The sequence below is a fragment of the Procambarus clarkii genome, chromosome 50 (assembly GCF_040958095.1).
Source record: "Procambarus clarkii isolate CNS0578487 chromosome 50, FALCON_Pclarkii_2.0, whole genome shotgun sequence".
In the NCBI taxonomy this organism is placed as follows: domain Eukaryota; kingdom Metazoa; phylum Arthropoda; class Malacostraca; order Decapoda; family Cambaridae; genus Procambarus; species Procambarus clarkii.
The window spans coordinates 13,781,173-13,803,672 of record NC_091199.1 but is presented as its reverse complement, the minus strand read 5'-3'; the positions used below and the strand labels follow the sequence as shown (position 1 = coordinate 13,803,672).

The 22,500-nt window shown below is 48.4% G+C and overlaps 1 protein-coding gene across 1 annotated transcript in view; it reads right to left on the bottom strand.

Annotated features, from left to right (window-relative positions):
* Positions 1-22,500, bottom strand: part of LOC123748468 (multiple PDZ domain protein) — a 1,300,933-nt gene that overhangs the window by 70,187 nt on the left and 1,208,246 nt on the right. The window contains 1 exon segment of the mRNA XM_069303573.1: positions 1,167-1,223. Within this exon segment, the coding sequence (XP_069159674.1) occupies positions 1,167-1,223 (57 nt within the window).

Genomic DNA, 22,500 nt, shown 5'->3' with positions numbered 1-22,500 from the left:
CCGAGTTTCTATAACAAAGACCCCCAAGACAAACAGGGAGAAACAGTCCCATTCACCTGGGCTGTAGGAGGCTTGAACCGCGGACCCCCACTTGTGTGTGTGTGTGTGTGTGTGTGTGTGTGTGTGTGTGTGTGTGTGTGTGTGTGTGTGTGTGTGTGTGTGTGTGTGTGTGTGTGTGTGTGTGTGGGTGGGTGGCCCAAGCTCTTCAGTTTAAGTACTTATAGAGAAACAGGTTATCGCAAAAGAACCAGGAGGAAGGGAAGGGGGAATGATTAAGGGAAAGCGCCAAGCCATTACGACTATATAGCACTTGGAAGGGATCAGGATAAGGATTTGGGATGGGACGAGGAGAAGGAATAGCGCCCAACAACTTGGATGGTCGGGGATTGAACGCCGACCTGCATGAAGCAAGAATAGCCCACATAACGCTATTCTAACACCAAAAGACATTTCGGGTAAACAAATATAACACTCCTAGGTTGCTACACACAAAATAATAAATCTTACAAAAATATCTTACAAAAAAATACAAGTTTCGCCAGGTCTTACACCTTTGGTAAAATGGAAAAGTGAAGTGACATGATCCGAAATTCTGAATGGGAAGAGCAGCTATGTGGCAGCCTATTACACGGTGGACTGGACAGTGGTACAGGGAACGAGGGAGGGTGGACAGAGGCACGGGGGGGGGGGGGACGGAACGAGGGAGGGGTGGACAGAGGCACGGGGGGAGAAAGAATGGTGCCCAACCACTTGTGGACGGTCGGGGATTGAACCTCGACCTGCATGAAGCAGGACTTCTTGTTGCTGCTGCTGTTGTTGTCCAGCCCGAGTGGTTGATAAAAGGAAGGGGGGGGGGCGGGGGCGGATGAGTCCCTGTTATTATTTCAAGGAATGAGAAAGTAGCAGGGGTTCCCTTGTACTAATATCCAAATATCCGCAGTCAACACCCTCATTGCAGGTCAAGATATCCACATTATTGACAATAAAATACCCGTAATTCACATTAGGATATCCACATTTTCACAGCCACGCACCAGCTCACGATATCCACAATATTGCAACTAAGAGGGGCACATGTTCCTAACGCGAATGTGTGAATATTGGCGAGTGCAAAAGATAGCAACATTCTTAAGTATGTGACGCCAGAGAGAGAGAGAGAGACTTACCTTCTTCATCATAACATTGGTGAGCCCCTTGAAGCGTCCATATTTCTCCTCAGGTGTCTGTAGAGAACAAAAGGTCGTTACACACACGAATTTAAGGGGAGGGTGAAGGGGGACGGGGGAGAGGGGAGAAGGGGGAGAGGGGAGAAGGGGGAGAGGGGAGAAAGGGGAGGGAGGGAGGGATAAGGGGAGGGGGGGGGGGGGAGAACGGGAGGCATTTCGCAATGCTAAAATTACTTCATTCTAAGAATAGTTCCATTCTTAACATGCCTTTCAAGCCCATCTCTACCACGTAAATATATTATATATAATATATATATATATATATATATATATATATATATATATATATATATATATATATATATATATATATATGCAAACAAGCCTGAATGGTCCCCAGGACTATATACAACTGAAAACTCACACCCCAGAAGTGACTCGAACCCATACTCCCACAACTGGTATGTACAGGGACGCCTTAATCCGCTTGACCATCACGACCGGACATAAGGAAGTGATAGCCGAGGCTATATGAACCACTTCCCCGCCGGCACTCGGATGGTAATCTTGGGCATAGCATTTTATCAAATCACCTCATTCTTTGGGGCACACGTGAGGAACACAAATGCAAACAAGCCTGAATGGTCCCCAGGACTATATACAACTGAAAACTCACACCCCAGAAGTGACTCGAACCCATACTCCCACAACTGGTATGTACAGGGACGCCTTAATCCGCTTGACCATCACGACCGGACATAAGGAAGTGATAGCCGAGGCTATATGAACCACTTCCCCGCCGGCACTCGGATGGTAATCTTGGGCATAGCATTTTATCAAATCACCTCATTCTTTGGGGCACACGTGAGGAACACAAATGCAAACAAGCCTGAATGGTCCCCAGGACTATATACAACTGAAAACTCACACCCCAGAAGTGACTCGAACCCATACTCCCACAACTGGTATGTACAGGGACGCCTTAATCCGCTTGACCATCACGACCGGACATAAGGAAGTGATAGCCGAGGCTATATGAACCACTTCCCCGCCGGCACTCGGATGGTAATCTTGGGCATAGCATTTTATCAAATCACCTCATTCTTTGGGGCACACGTGAGGAACACAAATGCAAACAAGCCTGAATGGTCCCCAGGACTATATACAACTGAAAACTCACACCCCAGAAGTGACTCGAACCCATACTCCCACAACTGGTATGTACAGGGACGCCTTAATCCGCTTGACCATCACGACCGGACATAAGGAAGTGATAGCCGAGGCTATATGAACCACTTCCCCGCCGGCACTCGGATGGTAATCTTGGACCATTATAGTCCTGGGGACCATTCAGGCTTGTTTGCATTTGTGTTCCTCACGTGTGCCCCAAAGAATGAGGTGATTTGATAAAATGCTATGCCCAAGATTACCATCCGAGTGCCGGCGGGGAAGTGGTTCATATAGCCTCGGCTATCACTTCCTTATGTCCGGTCGTGATGGTCAAGCGGATTAAGGCGTCCCTGTACATACCAGTTGTGGGAGTATGGGTTCGAGTCACTTCTGGGGTGTGAGTTTTCAGTTGTATATAGTCCTGGGGACCATTCAGGCTTGTTTGCATTTGTGTTCCTCACGTGTGCCCCAAAGAATGAGGTGATTTGATAAAATGCTATGCCCAAGATTACCATCCGAGTGCCGGCGGGGAAGTGGTTCATATAGCCTCGGCTATCACTTCCTTATGTCCGGTCGTGATGGTCAAGCGGATTAAGGCGTCCCTGTACATACCAGTTGTGGGAGTATGGGTTCGAGTCACTTCTGGGGTGTGAGTTTTCAGTTGTATATAGTCCTGGGGACCATTCAGGCTTGTTTGCATTTGTGTTCCTCACGTGTGCCCCAAAGAATGAGGTGATTTGATAAAATGCTATGCCCAAGATTACCATCCGAGTGCCGGCGGGGAAGTGGTTCATATAGCCTCGGCTATCACTTCCTTATGTCCGGTCGTGATGGTCAAGCGGATTAAGGCGTCCCTGTACATACCAGTTGTGGGAGTATGGGTTCGAGTCACTTCTGGGGTGTGAGTTTTCAGTTATATATATATATATATATATATATATATATATATATATGTCGTACCTAGTAGCCAGAACGCACTTCTCAGCCTACTATGCAAGGCCCGATTTGCCTAATAAGCCAAGTTTTCATGAATTAATTGTTTTTCGACTACCTAACCTACCTAACCTAACCTATAAAGATAGGTTAGGTTAGGTTAGGTAGGGTTGGTTAGGTTCGGTCATATATCTACGTTAATTTTAACTCCAATAAAAAAAAATTGACCTCATACATAATGAAATGGGTAGCCTTATCATTTCATAAGAAAAAAATTTGAAAAAATATATTAATTCTGGAAAACTTGGCTTATTAGGCAAATCGGGCCTTGCATAGTAGGCCGAGAAGTGCGTTCTGGTTACTAGGTACGACATATATATATATATATTTATATATATTATTGATAAAACATGCCTCCGTATGTAAGAAAATGGTCTAGACTACATACGACAATAATGCTCACTTTAGACGCCAAGTTCACTTCAAACACAGGTGAACAAAGCCTAAAAACATATACATATATAGAAATTGGAAGAATAACGTAATTTGCGCACCACCTGTCTTCCTTCTACTGTTACTTCCACGGTGTTCTCCCTCTTCTACTGTTACTTCCATGTCTCCTGCTTCAGGAACATGCTACCTGCGTAGCCCCTGTCCAAGGACAGTCATGTGACACACTCCAGGAGCAGCTGCTCATAGCTCTCTCTCTCTCTCTGTCTCTCTCTCTTTCTCTCTGTCTGTCTGTCTGTCTGTCTGTCTGTCTGTCTGTCTGTCTGTCTGTCTGTCTGTCTGTCTGTCTCTGTCTTTCTCTCTCTGTCTGTCTGTCTCTCTCTCTCTGTCTGTCTCTCTCTCTCTCTCTCTCTCCCTCTCTCTCTCTCTCTCTCCTTTTCTCTCTCTCTCTCTCTCTCTCTCTCTCTCTCTCTCTCTCTCTCTCTCTCTCTCTCTCTCTCTCTCTCTCTCGCTCTCACCACTGTCATCTCCACTCTACCAACCACACTCCTCCAAGTTTCATATTCCCCTCACATCTTTCCCTCTTTTTCCCGGGAGGAATCTTTTCCAGGTGGAACCTTTTATTTTGGCAATAATCTATTCTAAAAAGTATTTAAAATTAAGAAAATCAAAACACAAAGTAGCACCATCACCATGTGATTAATTTCGTCTACGTGATCAACCAGGCTGTGATTGGTACACCAGGTTGCGAACAGCTGTGTCCATCATCCTGGCTGACCAGACAACCTTCCAGGACGGGTTAGAGACCGAGCCGCGGGGATAGTGATCCCCGGAAACAACAACAACAACAGCTGACTAAATCCCTAGGTGGACAGAGGCAACAGGTATACGAAAACGTGCCCGGGAGTCGAACTCGGGGCCAACTGGTTGTGAGGCGACAGAGTTTACCACCCAGCCGCGAATAGGTACCTGGGAGTCAGGCAGCTGTTGTGGGCCGCACTCAGCATAAGGTCAGTAGCTGGAGGACTTCATTAGACCTATACAGCCTTTCTCTTCCTAACTAAAGTGAACCTAAAAAACATGATGGTGGGGGTGGAGGTAGAGAGAGGGGGGATGGAGGTAGGGAGAGAGGGGGGGACAGGAGAACGAGGGGGGGACAGGAGAACGAGGGGGGGTGACAGGAGAACTGGGGGGGGGACAGGAAAACAGGCGAGAGGGAGAAAAGAGGAGAAAAGGGGTAGTAAATAAAGAGGGGAAGAAGAAAAGGGACATCAAATTAACCAAACCAAATATCTCACCGGGGGACACACACACACACACACACACACACACACACACACACACACACACACACACACGCGCACGCACACACACTGAGTGCCCAAATGAGCCACAGAGATATTAGAAAGAACTTTTTTAGTGTCAGAGTGGTTGACAAATGGAATGCATTAGGAAGAAATGTGGTGGAGGCTGACTCCATACACAGTTTCAAGTGTAGATATGATAGAGCCCAATAGGCTCAGGAACCTGTACACCTGTTGATTGACAGTTGAGAGGCGGGACCAAAGAGCCAGAGCTCAACCCCCGCAAGCACAACTAGGTGAGTACAACTAGGTGAGTACACACGTGTATAAACACCTTAACAAACCACACATCTGCTACCCAGGCAACACATTCGCATACACAGAACATTCCCTTTCACCCGCACCTGCATCAACACATCCTTTCAAGCCGCGGGGGGATCTTGTCGTGGCCTTAATTAAATGGTAGACTGCTTGTAATCACACGGTTTTACCAATGAATTTATACATTTATTATTATTTCCCTGTGATCAGATGTCTTATATAATGGGTATAATATTCGCGTTATACTCGTGTTTTTTTTCTACACAAGGTATACTCTGACTCGAGTATATATCTGCAGTTTCTGACACACACCACACACACACACACACACACACACACACACGACGCAAAATTAATGAGACTAGTAGTGACAGATGAGGATTATAGGATCCTCCAAGAGGACTTGAACAAGCTGCAGAGATGGTCAGAGAAATGACTACTGGAGTTCAACACGAATAAGTGTAAAGTTATGGAAATGGGACTAGGTGACAGGAGACCAAAGGGACAGTACACTATGAAGGGGAACAGCCTACCTGTGACGACGCGAGAAAGAGACCTGGGCGTGGAAGTAAAACACCTAATCTATCTCCTGAGGCACATATAAATCGGACAGCGACAGCAGCGTACTTTACGCTAGCAAAAGTTAAACGTCGTTCAGAAACCTAAGTGAGGAGGCAATTCAGAGCGCTTTACACTGCCTACGTGAGACCAGTCTTAGAGTATGCCGCCCCAGCATGGAGTCCCCACTTGAAGAAACACATATGGAAACTGAAAAAGGTTCAGAAATTTGCGACAAGGCTTGTCCCAGAGTTACGAGGGATGGAATATGAAGAGCGATTGAAGGAACTGAACTTGACGACGTTAGAAAAAAGGAAGGAGCGGGAAGATATGACAGCAGCATACAAAATACTTAGGAGGATTAACAGAATGGAAAGAGACGAAATGTTCACACGGAATACGAACAGAACAAGAACTTATCAAAGTGCCTCTTGAATACCTCTACCTTAACCCTTGGTTAATGGGGTTATAGGGAAGTTTGCGATAATGGTAGTGGTTGGTACTGTAACAAGGGGAGGAGTATGGGATAATGGTAGTGGTTGGTACTGTAACTTACCAGTCTGGTGGTGCACCGCAGGGAAGGGTACCATATGACGTCCATGGGGGCATGGTGCGCCCACTCCGCCCACACACACACCCACCCACCCACCCGCCCGTGTGGGCGGACTTCAGGCTAGTGTTCGGCGACTATTCTTCACGCCCACACTCGCACACATCACTTGCTATACACCACCGGAGCGCACCTGATCCACCAGACTGTCATTCATACGTCAGGCTGCGTGCCGCGGCGTCTAACAGCCTGGGTGATCAGACCACCAACTAGAGGGCCGGGTCAGAAAGCGGGCCGAGAGGACATTGATCCTGGATCTGTGCTTTGTGAGGGGTGGAGGTTGGGAGGGGTGGGGACCAATTTCCACACACACTTAAAGATGGGAAAACACTTGTCTTAAGTCAATTTCCTCACAACTTTCTTTTTCTTTTCCCAACGATCACAACACAATCTTCCCTACTTCAGAATAATTTGCCCATGCTCAAACCCCCTTATACCGATGCTCCGAGAAGAATTTCCTGATCTCAGGCCATATTTTTGCCCCATTCAACATTTTTCCCACGCTAATGTAAATTTTTCCCACGCTCAGAGTAATTTTCCCACGGTTCACCATTACAGAGGAGGACACTTAAGTGGCACTACGGAGGCTTCCTCCACACCTTAATAGTTCTCTGCCTCAAGTGGCATCTAAGGCTAGTCCAGACTGGCACTGGCACTCTCCTCTTCAGTGCTTGTTAGCAGAGCTTCAAATTGAGTTTATAACTTAAGATATTCACCAGACGTCATTCAACCTGGATGGAACAAGTACAGAATCTATAGATTACGTAATGTTCTCAATAACATCAAAGTGGCGGTACATCAAGTGTGAGGACAGGGTAGTTCACTATTCAATCCCCCCCCCCCTTCTGTGCAGAATACAAGTCACAATAACCTGGTTGAACAACAACAACCCGTACATATGGCCAGACAACTGACCAACAGCGTCACTATACCAGTGTTTCAGTTACAATAAAAGCACCGCAAAATTAACGTTCCAAGCACTAATGAACACAGGTCTCTATCAACCTGTCCTACACAGAACGTCGCATTTCGATCGTATGCGTTACATACGTCCACAAATTAACGTACTAGAAAATGGAAGCGGCTCGCGACAGTGACATACTGTCCCGTTTTCTGTTGTGGGTCCTCTGGTAGGTTAGGATAAGGGCACTTTAATATCACAGTTTCAGGACGTTGGGAACCCTTAGGAGGCCGGGCTGGTCTATGGGTTAGGAGGGTTGCTGAGGTTTGGACCCTCCTGGTTAGGCAGGCAAACGTTTAAGATCCGCTACCTGGAACAAAAAGTTCCAAGTAGCACGGGCTATGGCGAGCCCGTACTAGGCAGGCAAACGTCACCTGTGACGCTTGTCAAAACGCAAGAAGGGTCTTTATCACACGTTTGACTTTATCACAGCCAAAGCAGTACAGTACTGTGCTGGAAGTACTCGGCTGTCACAACTGTATCACACTTTACCTCAATAATAAGGTTATAATAGACACAGCGGTTTGTCTCTCTGTGTCTCTCTCTGTGTCTCCCTCTGTGTCTCCCTCTGTCTCTCCCTCTGTGTCTCCCTCTGTGTCTCCCTCTGTGTCTCCCTCTGTCTCTCCCTCTGTGTCTCCCTCTGTGTCTCCCTCTGTGTCTCCCTCTGTGTCTCCCTCTGTGTCTCCCTCTGTGTCTCTCTCTGTGTCTCCCTCTGTGTCTCCCTCTGTGTCTCCCTCTGTCTCTCCCTCTGTGTCTCCCTCTGTCTCTCCCTCTGTCTCTCCCTCTGTGTCTCCCTCTGTGTCTCCCTCTGTGTCTCCCTCTGTGTCTCCCTCTGTCTCTCTCTCTGTGTCTCCCTCTGTGTCTCCCTCTGTGTCTCCCTCTGTGTCTCCCTCTGTCTCTCTCTCTGTGTCTCCCTCTGTGTCTCCCTCTGTGTCTCCCTCTGTGTCTCCCTCTGTCTCTCCCTCTGTGTCTCCCTCTGTCTCTCCCTCTGTGTCTCCCTCTGTGTCTCCCTCTGTGTCTCCCTCTGTGTCTCCCTCTGTCTCTCTCTCTGTGTCTCCCTCTGTGTCTCCCTCTGTGTCTCCCTCTGTGTCTCCCTCTGTGTCTCCCTCTGTGTCTCCCTCTGTGTCTCTCTCTGTGTCTCCCTCTGTGTCTCCCTCTGTCTCTCTCTCTGTGTCTCCCTCTGTGTCTCCCTCTGTGTCTCCCTCTGTGTCTCCCTCTGTGTCTCCCTCTGTGTCTCCCTCTGTGTCTCCCTCTGTCTCTCCATCTGTCTCTCTCTCTGACACAATACAATCACAATAGAGCATGTAAGACCAGGAAGGCAAGTACAAGCACACTGGCCTACGGTGAAACAGACCTTAAAACACTACAGTCCGCTTGATCAATACTCACAAACACCCCTTCGGTCTGCGGAGACAATTAACACCCCCCCAATCCCCCCAAAAAAACACCAGCCTGTTCAAACGTGTTCGTTCTTGAACAGAACATGTTTGATTTTTACACAATGTAAACAATCCAGTCTTTAAGCCTAACTAGAAACGTTTCTAACACCCTATAAGCCGTCCACCCTGGCAGCCAAACACCCTTCACCACCCTAGACAAACACCTCACCAGGGGCCAGATTCACGAAGCAGTTACGCAAGTACTTACGAACGTGTACATCTTTCCTCAACCTTTGACGGCTTTGATTACATTTATTAAACAGTTTACAAGCAGTAAAACTTGCCAATCAACTGTTGTTATTGTTATAAACAGCCTCCTGGTGCTTCGGTGCTCATTAACTGTTTAGTAATTGTAAACAAAGCCGCCAAAGATTGAGAAATGATGTTCAGGTTCGCAAGTGCCTGCGTAACTGCTTCGTGAATCTGGCTCCAGAACCTTCCCCGTTTTCTATAATATCTGATTTTTTTTTACCATTCCTATCGGAGGCAGGAAGTCTGTTCTTGGGGGGGGGGGGGGGGTATCTGACCCCCCCTTCCTCCGGGAGCCGGTCGGCCGAGCGGACAGCACGCTGGACATGTGGTCCTGGGTTCGATCCCAGGCGCCGACGAGAAACAATACGCAGAGTTCCTTTCACCCTATGCCCCTGTTACCTAGCAGTAAAATAGGTACCCGGGTGTTAGTCAGCTGTCACGGGCTGCTTCCTGGGGGTGGAGGCCTGGTCGAGGACCGGGCCGCGGGGACACTAAAAAGCCCCGAAATCATCCCCAACCGTTTCCATCCCGGCCAAGGATTGAACTCGGGTCGCTCGGGGGTGTGAGCCGAGAACGTAGACCACTGTGCTGGAAGAACCTTTAGTTTCTATTTCTCACAATCTTTCCCCTCCCTCTGATTCTCCTTCTCCTTCATATCCCTTCTTTTCCTTCCCCTTCCACCACCTTCCTCGCCACTCTTCCACGGGAGAAATATTATACACAAAACCTCGCCTCCAGTCCACTTCAGTTTTTGGCAAAGGTATCCGTCCAGAAACTACAGTGGTGGCTCTCTGGTCTGTTGATCTGTTCCTGGCTCTTCTGTTGATCTGTTCCTAGCTCTTCTCAGCTCTGTTGATCTGTTCCTGGCTCTTCTCAGCTCTGTTGATCTGTTCCTGGCTCTTCTGGGCTCTGTTGAGCTGCTCCTAGCTCTTCTGGGCTCTGTTGAGCTGCTCCTAGCTCTTCTGGGCTCTGTTGAGCTGCTCCTAGCTCTTCTGGGCTCTGTTGAGCTGCTCCTAGCTCTTCTGGGCTCTGTTGAGCTACTCCTAGCTCTTCTGGGCTCTGTTGAGCTGCTCCTAGCTCTTCCCCTCCTTTTCCTAGAGTTTCATACCTGTTCCTAGAGTTTACCACCTCTTCCTTACCTTTCCCACCTCCCCCAGCCCCTCCCAGCTGTACACTATCCCGCTATCGGTAATGGCTGCATTATCGACACGTATACATATCCATCTTAGGTATGAATACTCGTCTGCGTTGTGTGTCAGAGTCAGAGGTGAGAGCTGAGGCTGACATGATGTATGGTGTCTCCCCCCCCCTCCCTCTCTCTCTCTCTCTCTCTCTCTCTCTCTCTCTCTCTCTCTCTCTCTCTCTCTCTCTCTCTCTCTCTCTCACGACGCCACAAAGAACCATCAATAGCAGTAACAGTTCAATTAGGACACACAAAAAGGGACTGAAAAGCGGGTGTGTAGGGAACTGGGGAGCAACGAGGCCTAGTGGAGTTACAGCAAGTAGCGGGGGTGGGGGGCTAGTAGGAGGGAGGGGGATGGGGAGAGAAGGGGGGGGGAGAAAGGGGGATGGGGAGGGGCTGGGAATTTGGTGAGGAAGTCCTTCTTATTGATGATGGAGATGTACAGGCAAAGAGGAAAGTTTAGAAATGGGAAATATAGTATGAGTTATGATAGCAGGCGAGCTGTCCGCCTTGCTGACACTGTGTGTGTGTGTGTGTGTGGGGGGGGAGGGGGGGTGTTGGCAGCTAAGCTAAGCTTGCTCTCTCTCTTGTCAGGGAGCTGTGAGTGTGAGAGAGGTTCTTCACATGTGTTTCACCATATATGGATGTCTATAGATGAATACTGTGTAGCATCATATATATGAATGCCACGGTGTTTCACACACCATGGAAGACATGGGAAAGAAGGAAAAGGGAGCTGTGAGGGGAAAATAAGGCGGCTGAGAAGCGAGTAGTAGAGCACGGAAAAGAAATTGAATAAACTGAAAGATAAATGGAGAGATGAGGAGTGAGGGGAGAGAGTGAGTTCTCTTTGTCAAGCATCACTACTTTCCCCCCTGGAACACCTTGATATACAACCATCTTCCTCCATAACACGCCCCTGTGCCACAGTATCCAAGACCTCCTGCCAGTCAAGGAACATGAGGTCATCCTACCCTTTATACACTGGCTGGGTCTGCCATGTCATCTAACGCGGCTTCCCAGAAGTATGTCTTGCTCACATATTTAGTATGCCATCCATCTCCCTTGACGGCACTCCGCTCCTGTGCCAGGTAAGCTACGGGCTCACCATAGCCCGTGCTACTTGGAACTTTTTCAGAGTAGCTGAATCTGTAACAATAACTACCACCTTTGACAGGGGGACACCTCGGGGATGCTGGTCTGGGGCCCAAGAGCCGCCTCCCGGCCGCCATGAGTGATGACTCTGCTGGTGGTTCGTTCCCCCCTCCCACCTGGTGTGGCTGGCTGGTAAACATGAGGGTAATCACTCGTTATAATTTGAGCTGTCATGGTTGGATTGTTAAGTACCTAACTACCAGTCTCATTATATTATGTATTGTTTATACATACACCGTGTGTGTGTGTGCGTGCGTGCGTGTGTGTGTGTGTGTGTGTGTGTGTGTGTGTGTGTGCGTGCGTGCGTGTGTGTGTGTGTGTGTGTGTGTGTGTGTGTGTGTGTGTGTGTGCGTGCGTGCGTGCGTGCGCGCGCGCGCGCGCCCCCGTCCCTTCCACACAGACAGACCAACAAAACACCGCCTCTCCTCACAACTTCCCCCCCCCCCCTAGACTCCCCACTATCACAACTCCACAAACAACCAACAAACAACACACAATCATATGCCCTTACACTCGGGGGAAGAGACGGCCAACCCACAGTAACATTTAGCTCCATTCACCCTCGGACACAAGGAGTAGGTTGGCAAGACGTAGGATTATCGACCTTAGGTTAATTACGCTTAAGGGCTATAACTCGATAAACGAGGCACTGCAGGTGTAGATTAGGTAGAGAAGGGGAAGGGGGGGGGGTGATCCCACCTGACGTCACAGGGGAAAGAGTGAGAAACAGGGAGGACATGATCACTACATAGAAAATTGTTACGTTCGGTACATGAACAAAGTGACATAAATGAGCCATAGACATTGTGTTAAAGATAATCAATGAAATGTTCAAGAAAAAATGGGTTACTTGAAGGTTGAGAGGCGGGACCAAGAGCCGAAGCTCAATCCCCGCAAGCCAAATTAGGTGAGTACCAGATATATTTAGAATACACAAATAATCATACCCCAAGCAGTATACAACAGCCATTTCCCCCAGGCAGTATACAACAGCCATTTCCCCCAGGCAGTATACAACAGCCATTTCCCCCAGGCAGTATACAACAGCCATTTCCCCCAGGCAGTATACAACAGCCATTTCCCCCAGGCAGTATACAACAGCCATTTCCCCCAGGCAGTATACAACAGCCATTTCCCCCAGGCAGTATACAACAGCCATTTCCCCCAGGCAGTATACAACAGCCATTTCCCCCAGGCAGTATACACCACATACACAAGATACAACCGAGGCAGTATACAAATACAGCACCCATACACCAACCGCTCAGCACCGCTCCTGTGCCAGGTAAGCTACGGGCTCACCATAGCCCGTGCTACTTGGAACTTGTCCCGAGTAGCTGAATCTATAACAACCAACCAACCAACCGCTCAGGGTCCAGTATAACATACAACACACACTAAACCATTCAAAGTGATAAACAGCTCCTCCTCGTCCACAAACCAATCAACCATCCATTATTAACAATCTTCTAGACTATCAGACTGCTTGCCTGCCTGTCCCAAGCCCCATCTCTACCCTTCCCCCTCCCTCCCTGTCACTCACCACACGCACACACGCGCGTGCAGTCTACCTCCAGTCTAACACAAAATGAAGCTGGAGACATTCCAGAGGTGACGGGAGACATCTCCCGTCACGTAGGGTGCAGTCGCATCTCTACAGATCTCCAGTATCAGCTCTTGATACTGGTAATGGCTCAAAAGGGCCACCATTTACGGGCTATTCATGCCCGTGCCACCATTTGGGTGGCTTAATCTTCATCAATCAATCAATTCCAGAGGTATATGGCACCCTACAAGTCAAGCCTCGAGGAACTGAACCTTACGTCAGCAGGAAGGAAGGAAGGAAGGAGAGAGAGAGAGAGAGAGAGAGAGAGAGAGAGAGAGAGAGAGAGAGAGAGAGAGAGAGAGAGAGAGAGAGAGAGAGAGAGAGAGAGAGAGAGAGAGAGAGGAGAGAGAGAGAGAGAGAGAGAGAGAGAGAGAATGGACGCCAGAAGACAATCATCACACCTCTGATGAATTAAGAGGCCAGAGAAAAACAAACAATTAGAACTAGGCCCAGGCCAAGCATTTACGAATCGAAACCTATACATCTTTCCTTAATCATGGCGGTTTTCTCGACATTGAACAAATCCACAAGGGCAGTGACGAGGATTCGAACCTGCGTCTGGGAGATTCCCAGACGCAGGTTCGAATCCTCGTCACTGCCCTTGTGGATTTGTTCATTTGATGCATCACGTTAGTGTTATCTCTGTGTGTAGTTTCTCGACATTTATTTAACCAACCCATCCTCGACTCAAGTCCATAACATCCAGCGGTCGACCCCACAGACGCAGTCATACATTTTTACAACTAGGTGAATACAAATAGGTGAATACTTGTTCCGGAAGTGTTCGAACGTCATCAGTTGTGAGTCGTGTGTAAACTGGTTTTCATTGATAAACAGTTGGGGGTTTGGCGGGTGGATGGAATCACTTTTGGGTCTATGTTTGGAGGACAGGCTGGTTTAACAGTTTACCATCTCCGAGACTTCGTAAACCAAGTTGATAATGGTTATAAACAGCCTCGCAGAGTTTCGGGGCTCAAACTCCTTAATGGATGAAAACAACGCCTGGGGGGCCTGACAGCTGAGTGGACTGCGCTTCGGATTCGTAGTCCTGAGGTTACGGGTTCGATCCCTGGTGGAGGCGGAAACAAATGGGCAGAGTTTCTTTCAGTGTGTACTCACCTATTTGTGCTTGCGGGGGTTGAGCTTTGGCTCTTTGGTCCCGCCTCTCAACTGTCAACTGGTGTACAGATTCCTGAGCCTACTGGGCTCTATCATATCTACAACTATCTACACACTCATATCTACAATATCTACACACACACTGTGTGTGCGTGTGTGCGCGCGCGCGTGTGTGTGTGTGTGTGTGTGTGTGTGTGTGTGTGTGTGTGTGTGTGTGTGTGTGTGTGTGTGTGTGTGTGTGTGTGTGTGTGTGTGTGTGTGTCTGTGTGTGTGTGTGTGCGCGTGTACTCACCTATATGTGCTTGCAGGATCGAGCATTGACTCTTGGATCCCGAAGTGTGTGTGTGTGTGTGTGTGTGTGTGTGTGTGTGTGTGTGTGTGTGTGTGTGTGTGTGTGTGTGTGTGTGTGTGTGCGTGTGCGTGCGCGCCCCGCCCGCCACCAGAGAAGTTCTGGATTACCAGTGGGGAGGTAAGGAAGCTTTTGCTAGAGTGGGAAGTGACAAAGGCTATAGGCCCGGATGGAATATCACCAGGGATACTAAAGGAAGGTGCACAAGCACTGTGCCTGCCACTCTCCATGGTGTATAACAAATCACTGGCAACAGATGAACTGTCCAAAATTTGGAAGACAGCTAATGTACTCCCGATATACAAGAAGGGTGATAGACAGGAAGCGTTGAACTACAGGCCAGTGTCCCTAACTTGCATACCATCCAAGTTGATGGAGAAGTTGGCGCGAAAAAACTTTGATTTTTGAAACCCCCGACCCCGTTAGAAGGTCGTGGTTTTAAGAAGCAGCAGTCTACCATACAAGTATATTTAATTGAGAACACGTGTACGCCCGTCCACACGCGCGCACGAACGCATACATGAATTACTAATAATAGTATCGACTAATGTCGCCCACGTTACAGACCTGGACAACACCACCCCCCCCTCCCACACACACACCATAAACCAATATTAAACAGTTTATCCACAACCACCACAATCACAATCACCCACAACAATATAACAAAAGCTGGCGTGTTCCTGCAGCTTTCTCACAGGTGTTTATATTATATATATATATATATATATATATATATATATATATATATATATATATATATATATATATATATATATATATATATATATATATATATTATATATATATATATATATATCGACTCCCCTACACATTGTTTACGTAGTCCCATTCACAACCTAAGATCTCATTCACAAAAGTCAGGAAGTGAATGGACGCGTAGTGGAGCACGCAACTGTTTATACCATTCATTACAATTCATTCATCAAAGTTACGTAGTAGGCTTACACGGGGGCTATGCTCGTGTGTGTGTGTGTGTGTGTGTGTGTGTGTGTGTGTGTGTGTGTGTGTGTGTGTGTGTGTGTGTGTGTGTGTGTGTGTGTGTGTGTGTGTGATATTATATATAAGTATAGTATATACTTAAGTATTGATATATGTTATTGAAAAAAAGGTCAGCTGGAGCACTGAGGCGACTCGAACCTGCGACGAAGGCACCTACGCCACTAAACCCAGTGGGTTTAGTGGCGTCTCAGGTTGTGTAACATATACCAGTGGTAGTGGTGGCACAGGGGTAAGGTGCGCGGCTGCCAGTCCCTTCATAGCTGGTTCCAGTCACCTCACTCATCTATTGGATTTTGTCGTGATATCACGTTAATCAGTAGGAGCCATGCGGGGAGGGGATTCGAACCCCCATCACTCCTACTGATTTTCTGATTGCATACGACACTTTAATGTGAGTTATTGGGTATTATTATTATTATTATTATTATTATTATTATTATTATTATTATTATTAAGCCTAAATAATTGTCTGAAGGGAACTATCAGGAGTAAGCGCCAAGCCACTACTATATATCACTGGGAAGGGATTAGGATAAGGATTTGGGATGGGACGGGGGGGGGGGAAGGAATGGTGCCCAACCACTTGTGGCCGGTCGGGGATTGAACGCCGACCTGCATGAAGCGAGACCGTCGCTCTACCAAGTGCGTCCAATCCAAGTGGTTACAATAATTGTCAGAAACTACAGAGCCAAGTTACTTTTCTACTCATGATAATATATTTATATAAGTCAGTCAGCCAGCCAGCCAGCCAGCCAGACAGACAGACAGAGACAGACAGCAAGCCTGACAGCCAGCCAGACAGACAGACAGCCAGACAGACAGCCAGCCAGACAGACTCACTCTAACCAACGGCCGCTACTCGTCCCGCCATTTCCCGGGGCGCGCCGTGACCGCCCTCCCCGAGTCGGTGTGAAAATAGTCTAATATCCTGCAGCCTTCAAGAGCTTCCCGCCAGAAGACCGAGTTCGCGCGCCTGGTCCCAAAATGTCGAGTGCCATCGACTGAACCAGCTCGATATCGACTCCCTGATGTTATCGTGGTCATTTGTGGCAGCGAGTCATCACATTGCTAAATGCAGCGATGGTAGTCAATAGAATATAATAAAACTGGGGGGGGGAGAGAGAGAGAAAAAGAGAGAGAGAGAAAGAGAGAGAGAGAAAGAAAAAGAGAGAGAGAGAGAGAGAGAGAGAGAGAGAGAGAGAGAGAGAGAGAGAGAGAGAGAGAGAGAGAGAGAGAGAGAGAGAGAGAGAGAGAGAGAGAGAGAGAGAGAGAGAGAAAGAGATAAAGAGAAAGAAAGAGATAAAGAGAAAGAAAGAGAAAGAAAGAGAAAGAGAGAAAGAAAGAGAAAGAGAGAAAGAGAGAGAGAGAAAGAGAAAAAGAGAGAGAGAGAAAGAGAGAGAGAGAGAGAGAGAGAGAGAGAGAGAGAGAGAGAGAGAGAGAGAGAGAGAGAGAGAGAGAGAGAGAGAGAGAGAGAGAGACAGACAGACAGAGAGGGGGGTAGTAGGAAGTTTCTTCCCTGGTGATAGCCGGCAACACTTCACTCCAGAGTGTTGCCATCGATTCCCAATATATTAATTATCACACTATTATGGTATAGTTTAGTATTCAACCGTCCACAACCCCCATTTAAATTGACCACAATCTTCTCCCACTCCCACAATCCTTTTCCACACTTCACAATCCCCTTCCACCGCACACAATCACCTCATCGTTCACATTTTCTCATCTATCATTTTCGTATTTATTACTTCGTTAATTCCTGGGAGTTGACCGTCGTTTAGCGAGAGTTCGTTTTCATTTGCAGTCTGCAACAAACGCAAGTCTGATAGCCGACAGGTTCCGGGATCGATCCCCGGCGGAGGCAAATGGGCATAGTTTCTTTCACCCTGATGCCCCCGTTCACCTAGCAGTAAATAGGTACCTGGGAGCTAGACAGCTGCTACGGGCTGCTTTCTGGGGGATGTGTAACAAAACGGAGGCCTGGTCCAGGACCGGGCCGCGGGGACGCTAAGCCCCGAAATCATCTCAAGATAACCTCAAGATAACCTCCTGCTTACGACAGGTCGTTAGCCATTAGGGATCACCACCTTAGGGCCATTTGTGATCAAGTGTTCAGGATAGACTATAGTGTATTTATTCAGAATAGACTATACTGTATTTTGCTTACTCGGTACATGGTCAGTAGCCTGGCGATGTAAATGCCTTGTCCAACCACTTGGGGTGGACGGTAGAGAGACGGGCTCGCTTTATGCAGGTCGGCGTTCAATCCCCGACCGTCTAAGTGGTTGGGCACCATTCCTTCCCCCCCGTCCCATCCCAAAAAGTTTCCTTATGATGAAATTGAAATAAGTTTATTGAGGTAAAATACACACAAAGGGATGAGGTAGCTCAAGCTATTCTCACTCCGTTCAGTACAACGTGTTAATACATACTTATGACTGTGATACTTATACATACTTATGATTGATACATAATTTCTTATGATTGATGAAGATTAAGCCACCCAAAAGGTGGCACGGGCATGAATAGCCCGTAATCGTTTCCCTGATCCTTTCCCAGTGCTATATAGAGGTACTGGCTTGGCGCTTTCCCCTTCCCTTGATACCGTTACCTTACAAGTGGCGGGAGTCCGCCGTTCGTTTAACTTTAAATTAACGTAAAAGAACTACGTGTGAAAGTGTTAAAGGTACACAAGACTTTCAATCAAACCCTTTTCCCACACACAGTACCGCTCCTGTACCAGGTAAGTCCACTACGGGCTCACCATAGCCCGTGCTACTTGCCCCGCTCCTGTGCCAGGTGAGTTACGGGCTCACCATAGCCCGTGCTACTTGGAACTTGTTCCGAGTAGCTTAATCTATAACAACAACAACAATTTTCCGCATATTACCCTCACACACACATTACCTGTTACACAACTCTCTTATCCCCTTAAAGATTCTTGACACCATCTCAAGGATAGAGGTGCTTCGTAGCCGTCCATCAGTCAAATATTGGGGTATGTTGACCAGACCACACGCTAGAAGGTGAAGGGACGACGACGTTTCGGTCCGTCCTGGACCATTCTCAAGTCGATCGACTTGAGAATGGCCCTGGACGGACCGAAACGTCGTCGTCCCTTCACCTTCTAGTGTGTGGTGTGATCAACATACTTTAGCCCCGTTATTGTGACTCATTGCCTGCATTGGTGTATGACCCCTTAGCGCTCTGAGCCCTCTAGCCAGTGTGTCGTTTGGCTCAGGACGACCCCCTCTGACCCCAAGATTACGATAGCATAGTGGAGGCGATCAATGCTTCTTATCGTCTCGGACCACTGGCGTTTCCGTGGTATCTTCTTGTTAGGTCTTTGGGGTCACTCAACGTGGGCTATTGCAAGTGCAAAGACCAATTTCATATCGTTTGAGACCCAGTAATTACAACTATGATCCCCCCCTTCTATTATATAGTGTTCATAATGTTCACTACATGCTTTTGTGCATGTGCATGCGCGTGTGTGCATGTGCATACGTGAATACAATCGTAACCAGGAGGCCTGGTCGACGACCGGGCCGCGGGGACGCTAAGCCCCGGAAGCACCTCAAGGTAAGGTGCAAGTAGGCTGCCCATATCACCTCCCCAACTCTAAAATAAAACAATTTTACCTTCTTCTGCTGTCAAAAATACTCCCTTACACCTCCCTCCTCTCACAGGGAAAATGGGGGTATCCCTACTATGTCTCTTCCCCTTTCTTACTCCCCTCCTTTTGTTTCCTCTCTCCCCCAGTTTCCCTCTCTACTTCCCCTTGCCTATCTTCCCCTCACCTCTCGCGAGGAACGAAAAGGTGAAAATTGCATTAGCATTTTTCAAGAAACCTTTGTTCATCACCTATGGCACACAGCCCTATTGCTAGGTCCCACCTCCTCCACCCGTGCCTGTGTGCGTACCAGCGAGCGAGAGAGAGAGAGAGAGAGAGAGAGAGAGAGAGAGAGAGAGAGAGAGAGAGAGAGAGAGAGAGAGAGAGAGAGAGAGAGAGAGAGAGAGAGAGAGAGACAAGAGAGAGAGAGAGAGAGAGAGACAAGAGAGAGAGACAAGAGAGAGAGACAAGAGAGACAAGAGAGCGAGACAAGAGAGAGAGAGACAAGAGAGAGAGACAAGAGAGCGCGCGCAGGCAATGTACTTAACTAAGTGCACTCTCCTAAATGTGCTTTCAGAGGTGAGCCTCATCTTCTAGGTTCTGAATGTGGAGTTACCAGCCGGCGAATGCAAGGACTAGGGTCAAAAGGTTTCCGATCCTTAAGGCCCCCAAGCAACTATCCCTTCCACTATTTGCAACTGTCCAACAACCTCTTCATATACTTCTAGTATAACAAAGGCCCAAGGCAACATAATGATGCTCTCGGACGCAGGTTCGAATCCTCGTCACAGCCCTTGTGGATTTGTTCATTTGATGCATCACGCTATTGTGATTTGTGTGTGTAATAATGATATGCTAATCTCAAAATGTTTCACCTGGCCTCAGCGCAGACCTGTCTTCACTCCCGCCTCTTTATTTCCTGCAGGTCGGTGTTCAATCCCCGACCGTCCAAGTGGTTGGACACCATTCCTTCCCCCCGTCCCATCCCAGATCCTTATCCTGACCCCTTCACAGTGCTATATAGTGGTAATGGCTTGGCGCTTTTTCTGCTCATAGTTCCCCTCCCCTTCCCGCCTCCTTCCTCCCACTAACACACTCCATCCACATCTCCATCTATATGTAAATAAACAACATTCACTTAAGAGTTTTGCGATTGGTTACTGGAGAGCGTCGCGTGCTGTGATTGGCTGCTGCAGTGTCGCGTGCTGTGATTGGCTGCTGCAGAGCGTCGCGTGCTGTGATTGGCTGCTGCAGAGTGTCGCGTGCTGTGATTGGCTGCTGCAGAGCGTCGCGTGCTGTGATTGGCTGCTGCAGAGCGTCGCGTGCTGTGATTGGCTGCTGCAGTGTCGCGTGCTGTGATTGGCTGCTGCAGAGCGTCGCGTGCTGTGATTGGCTGCTGCAGAGCGTCGCGTGCTGTGATTGGCTGCTGCAGTGTCGCGTGCTGTGATTGGCTGCTGCAGAGTGTCGCGTGCTGCCCATTGGCTGCTGCAGAGTGTCGCGTGCTGTGATTGGCTGCTGCAGAGCGTCGCGTGCTGCCATTGGCTGCTGCAGAGTGTCGCGTGCTGCCATTGGCTGCTGCAGAGTGTCGCGTGCTGTGATTGGCTGCTGCAGAGCGTCGCGTGCTGCCATTGGCTGCTGCAGAGTGTCGCGTGCTGTGATTGGCTGCTGCAGAGCGTCGCGTGCTGCCATTGGCTGCTGCAGAGTGTCGCGTGCTGTGATTGGCTGCTGCAGAGCGTCGCGTGCTGCCATTGGCTGCTGCAGAGTGTCGCGTGCTGTGATTGGCTGCTGCAGAGCGTCGCGTGCTGCCATTGGCTGCTGCAGACTGTCGCGTGCTGTGATTGGCTGCTGCAGAGCGTCGCGTGCTGCCATTGGCTGCTGCAGAGTGTCGCGTGCTGTGATTGGCTGCTGCAGAGTGTCGCGTGCTGTGATTGGCTGCTGCAGAGTGTCGCGTGCTGTGATTGGCTGCTGCAGAGCGTCGCGTGCTGCCATTGGCTGCCGCAAAGTTCTAAGGGCCAATCAACGTCGACAAGTACATAAATTCTAGAAAGTTTCCTTACTTTTTAGACTAAATTTTGTTCTTGTTTTTTCATAACTTTTTGTGTGTTTTGAACACGTGCTTTTCTACAGGTGTAGAGTCAAGTATTTTATACACCTGTATATAATACAGGTGTATTAGTGTATTTAACACTAATACAGGCACCAAGTATTCCATATTATGTTGTTTACGATTTGCTAACTGGAACAAAAAGTTCCAAGGTAGCACGGGCTATGGCGAGCCCGTAGTAGGTGTCTGGGAGTTCAAATGACGTTTAATATTGAAGGGAACCCGTCGACCTATTGACTCTACCCCCCCCCCCCAGGATGCTACCCCACAACAATTGCCCAATTCCCGGGTACCTATTTACTGTTGGGTGAACAGAGGCATTAGGTAAATGGAAACATGCCCAGCTGTTCCTGCCCCGGCCGGGAAAGGAATCCAGAATCCCCGATTATGAGTCGAGAACGAAGCCAATTATACTACCTCTTAAATTCTTGAGTTAGCTTGATTTCGGGGGCTTTAGTGTCCCCGCGGCCCGGTCCTCGACCAGGCCTCCACCCCCAGGAAGCAGCCCGTGACAGCTGACTAACACCCAGGTACCAATAATGCAGGGTTCGATCCCCCCTGACAATGAGACAGGCAGGTTTCCTTACTCTTCTATCTTGTTTACCAAGCAGCAAATAGACATCAAGGAGTTAGGCAACTGCTATTGGTTGTCTATAAAAGGGGGGGGGGGGGGGGGGGAGGGAAGTTCGCTAAGCCTGACAGCTGAGCGGTTAGCGCTCGGGGTTCGTAGTCCTGAGGTTCCAGGTTCGATCCCCGGTGGAGGCGGAAACAAATTGGCAGAGTTTCTTTTACCGTGATGCCCCTGTTCACCTAGCAGTAAATAGGTACCTGGGAGTTACACAGCTGCTACGGGCTGCTGCTTCCTGGGGGGGGGGGGGGGGGGTGTAACAAAAAGGAGGTCTGGTCGAGGACCGGGCCGCGGGGACGCTAAGCCCCGAAATCATCTCAAGATAACCCAACAGTGGGTTGAGCAATGGCAAACCAAGTGAAAAGCCTTATGCGCAATTGACTAACAACCCAAATAGTAAAACCCATTAATTTGAAGCCATTTGGAGGGGGATTATAGACGCAGCAAACAACTGTAATTATGAATTGGTTGTAACTGTACAACTGTAGCTACAACTAACTGTATATAATAACCTATTATATGGCTAACATATAATAATGCCAGCTGTTCTTGTCCA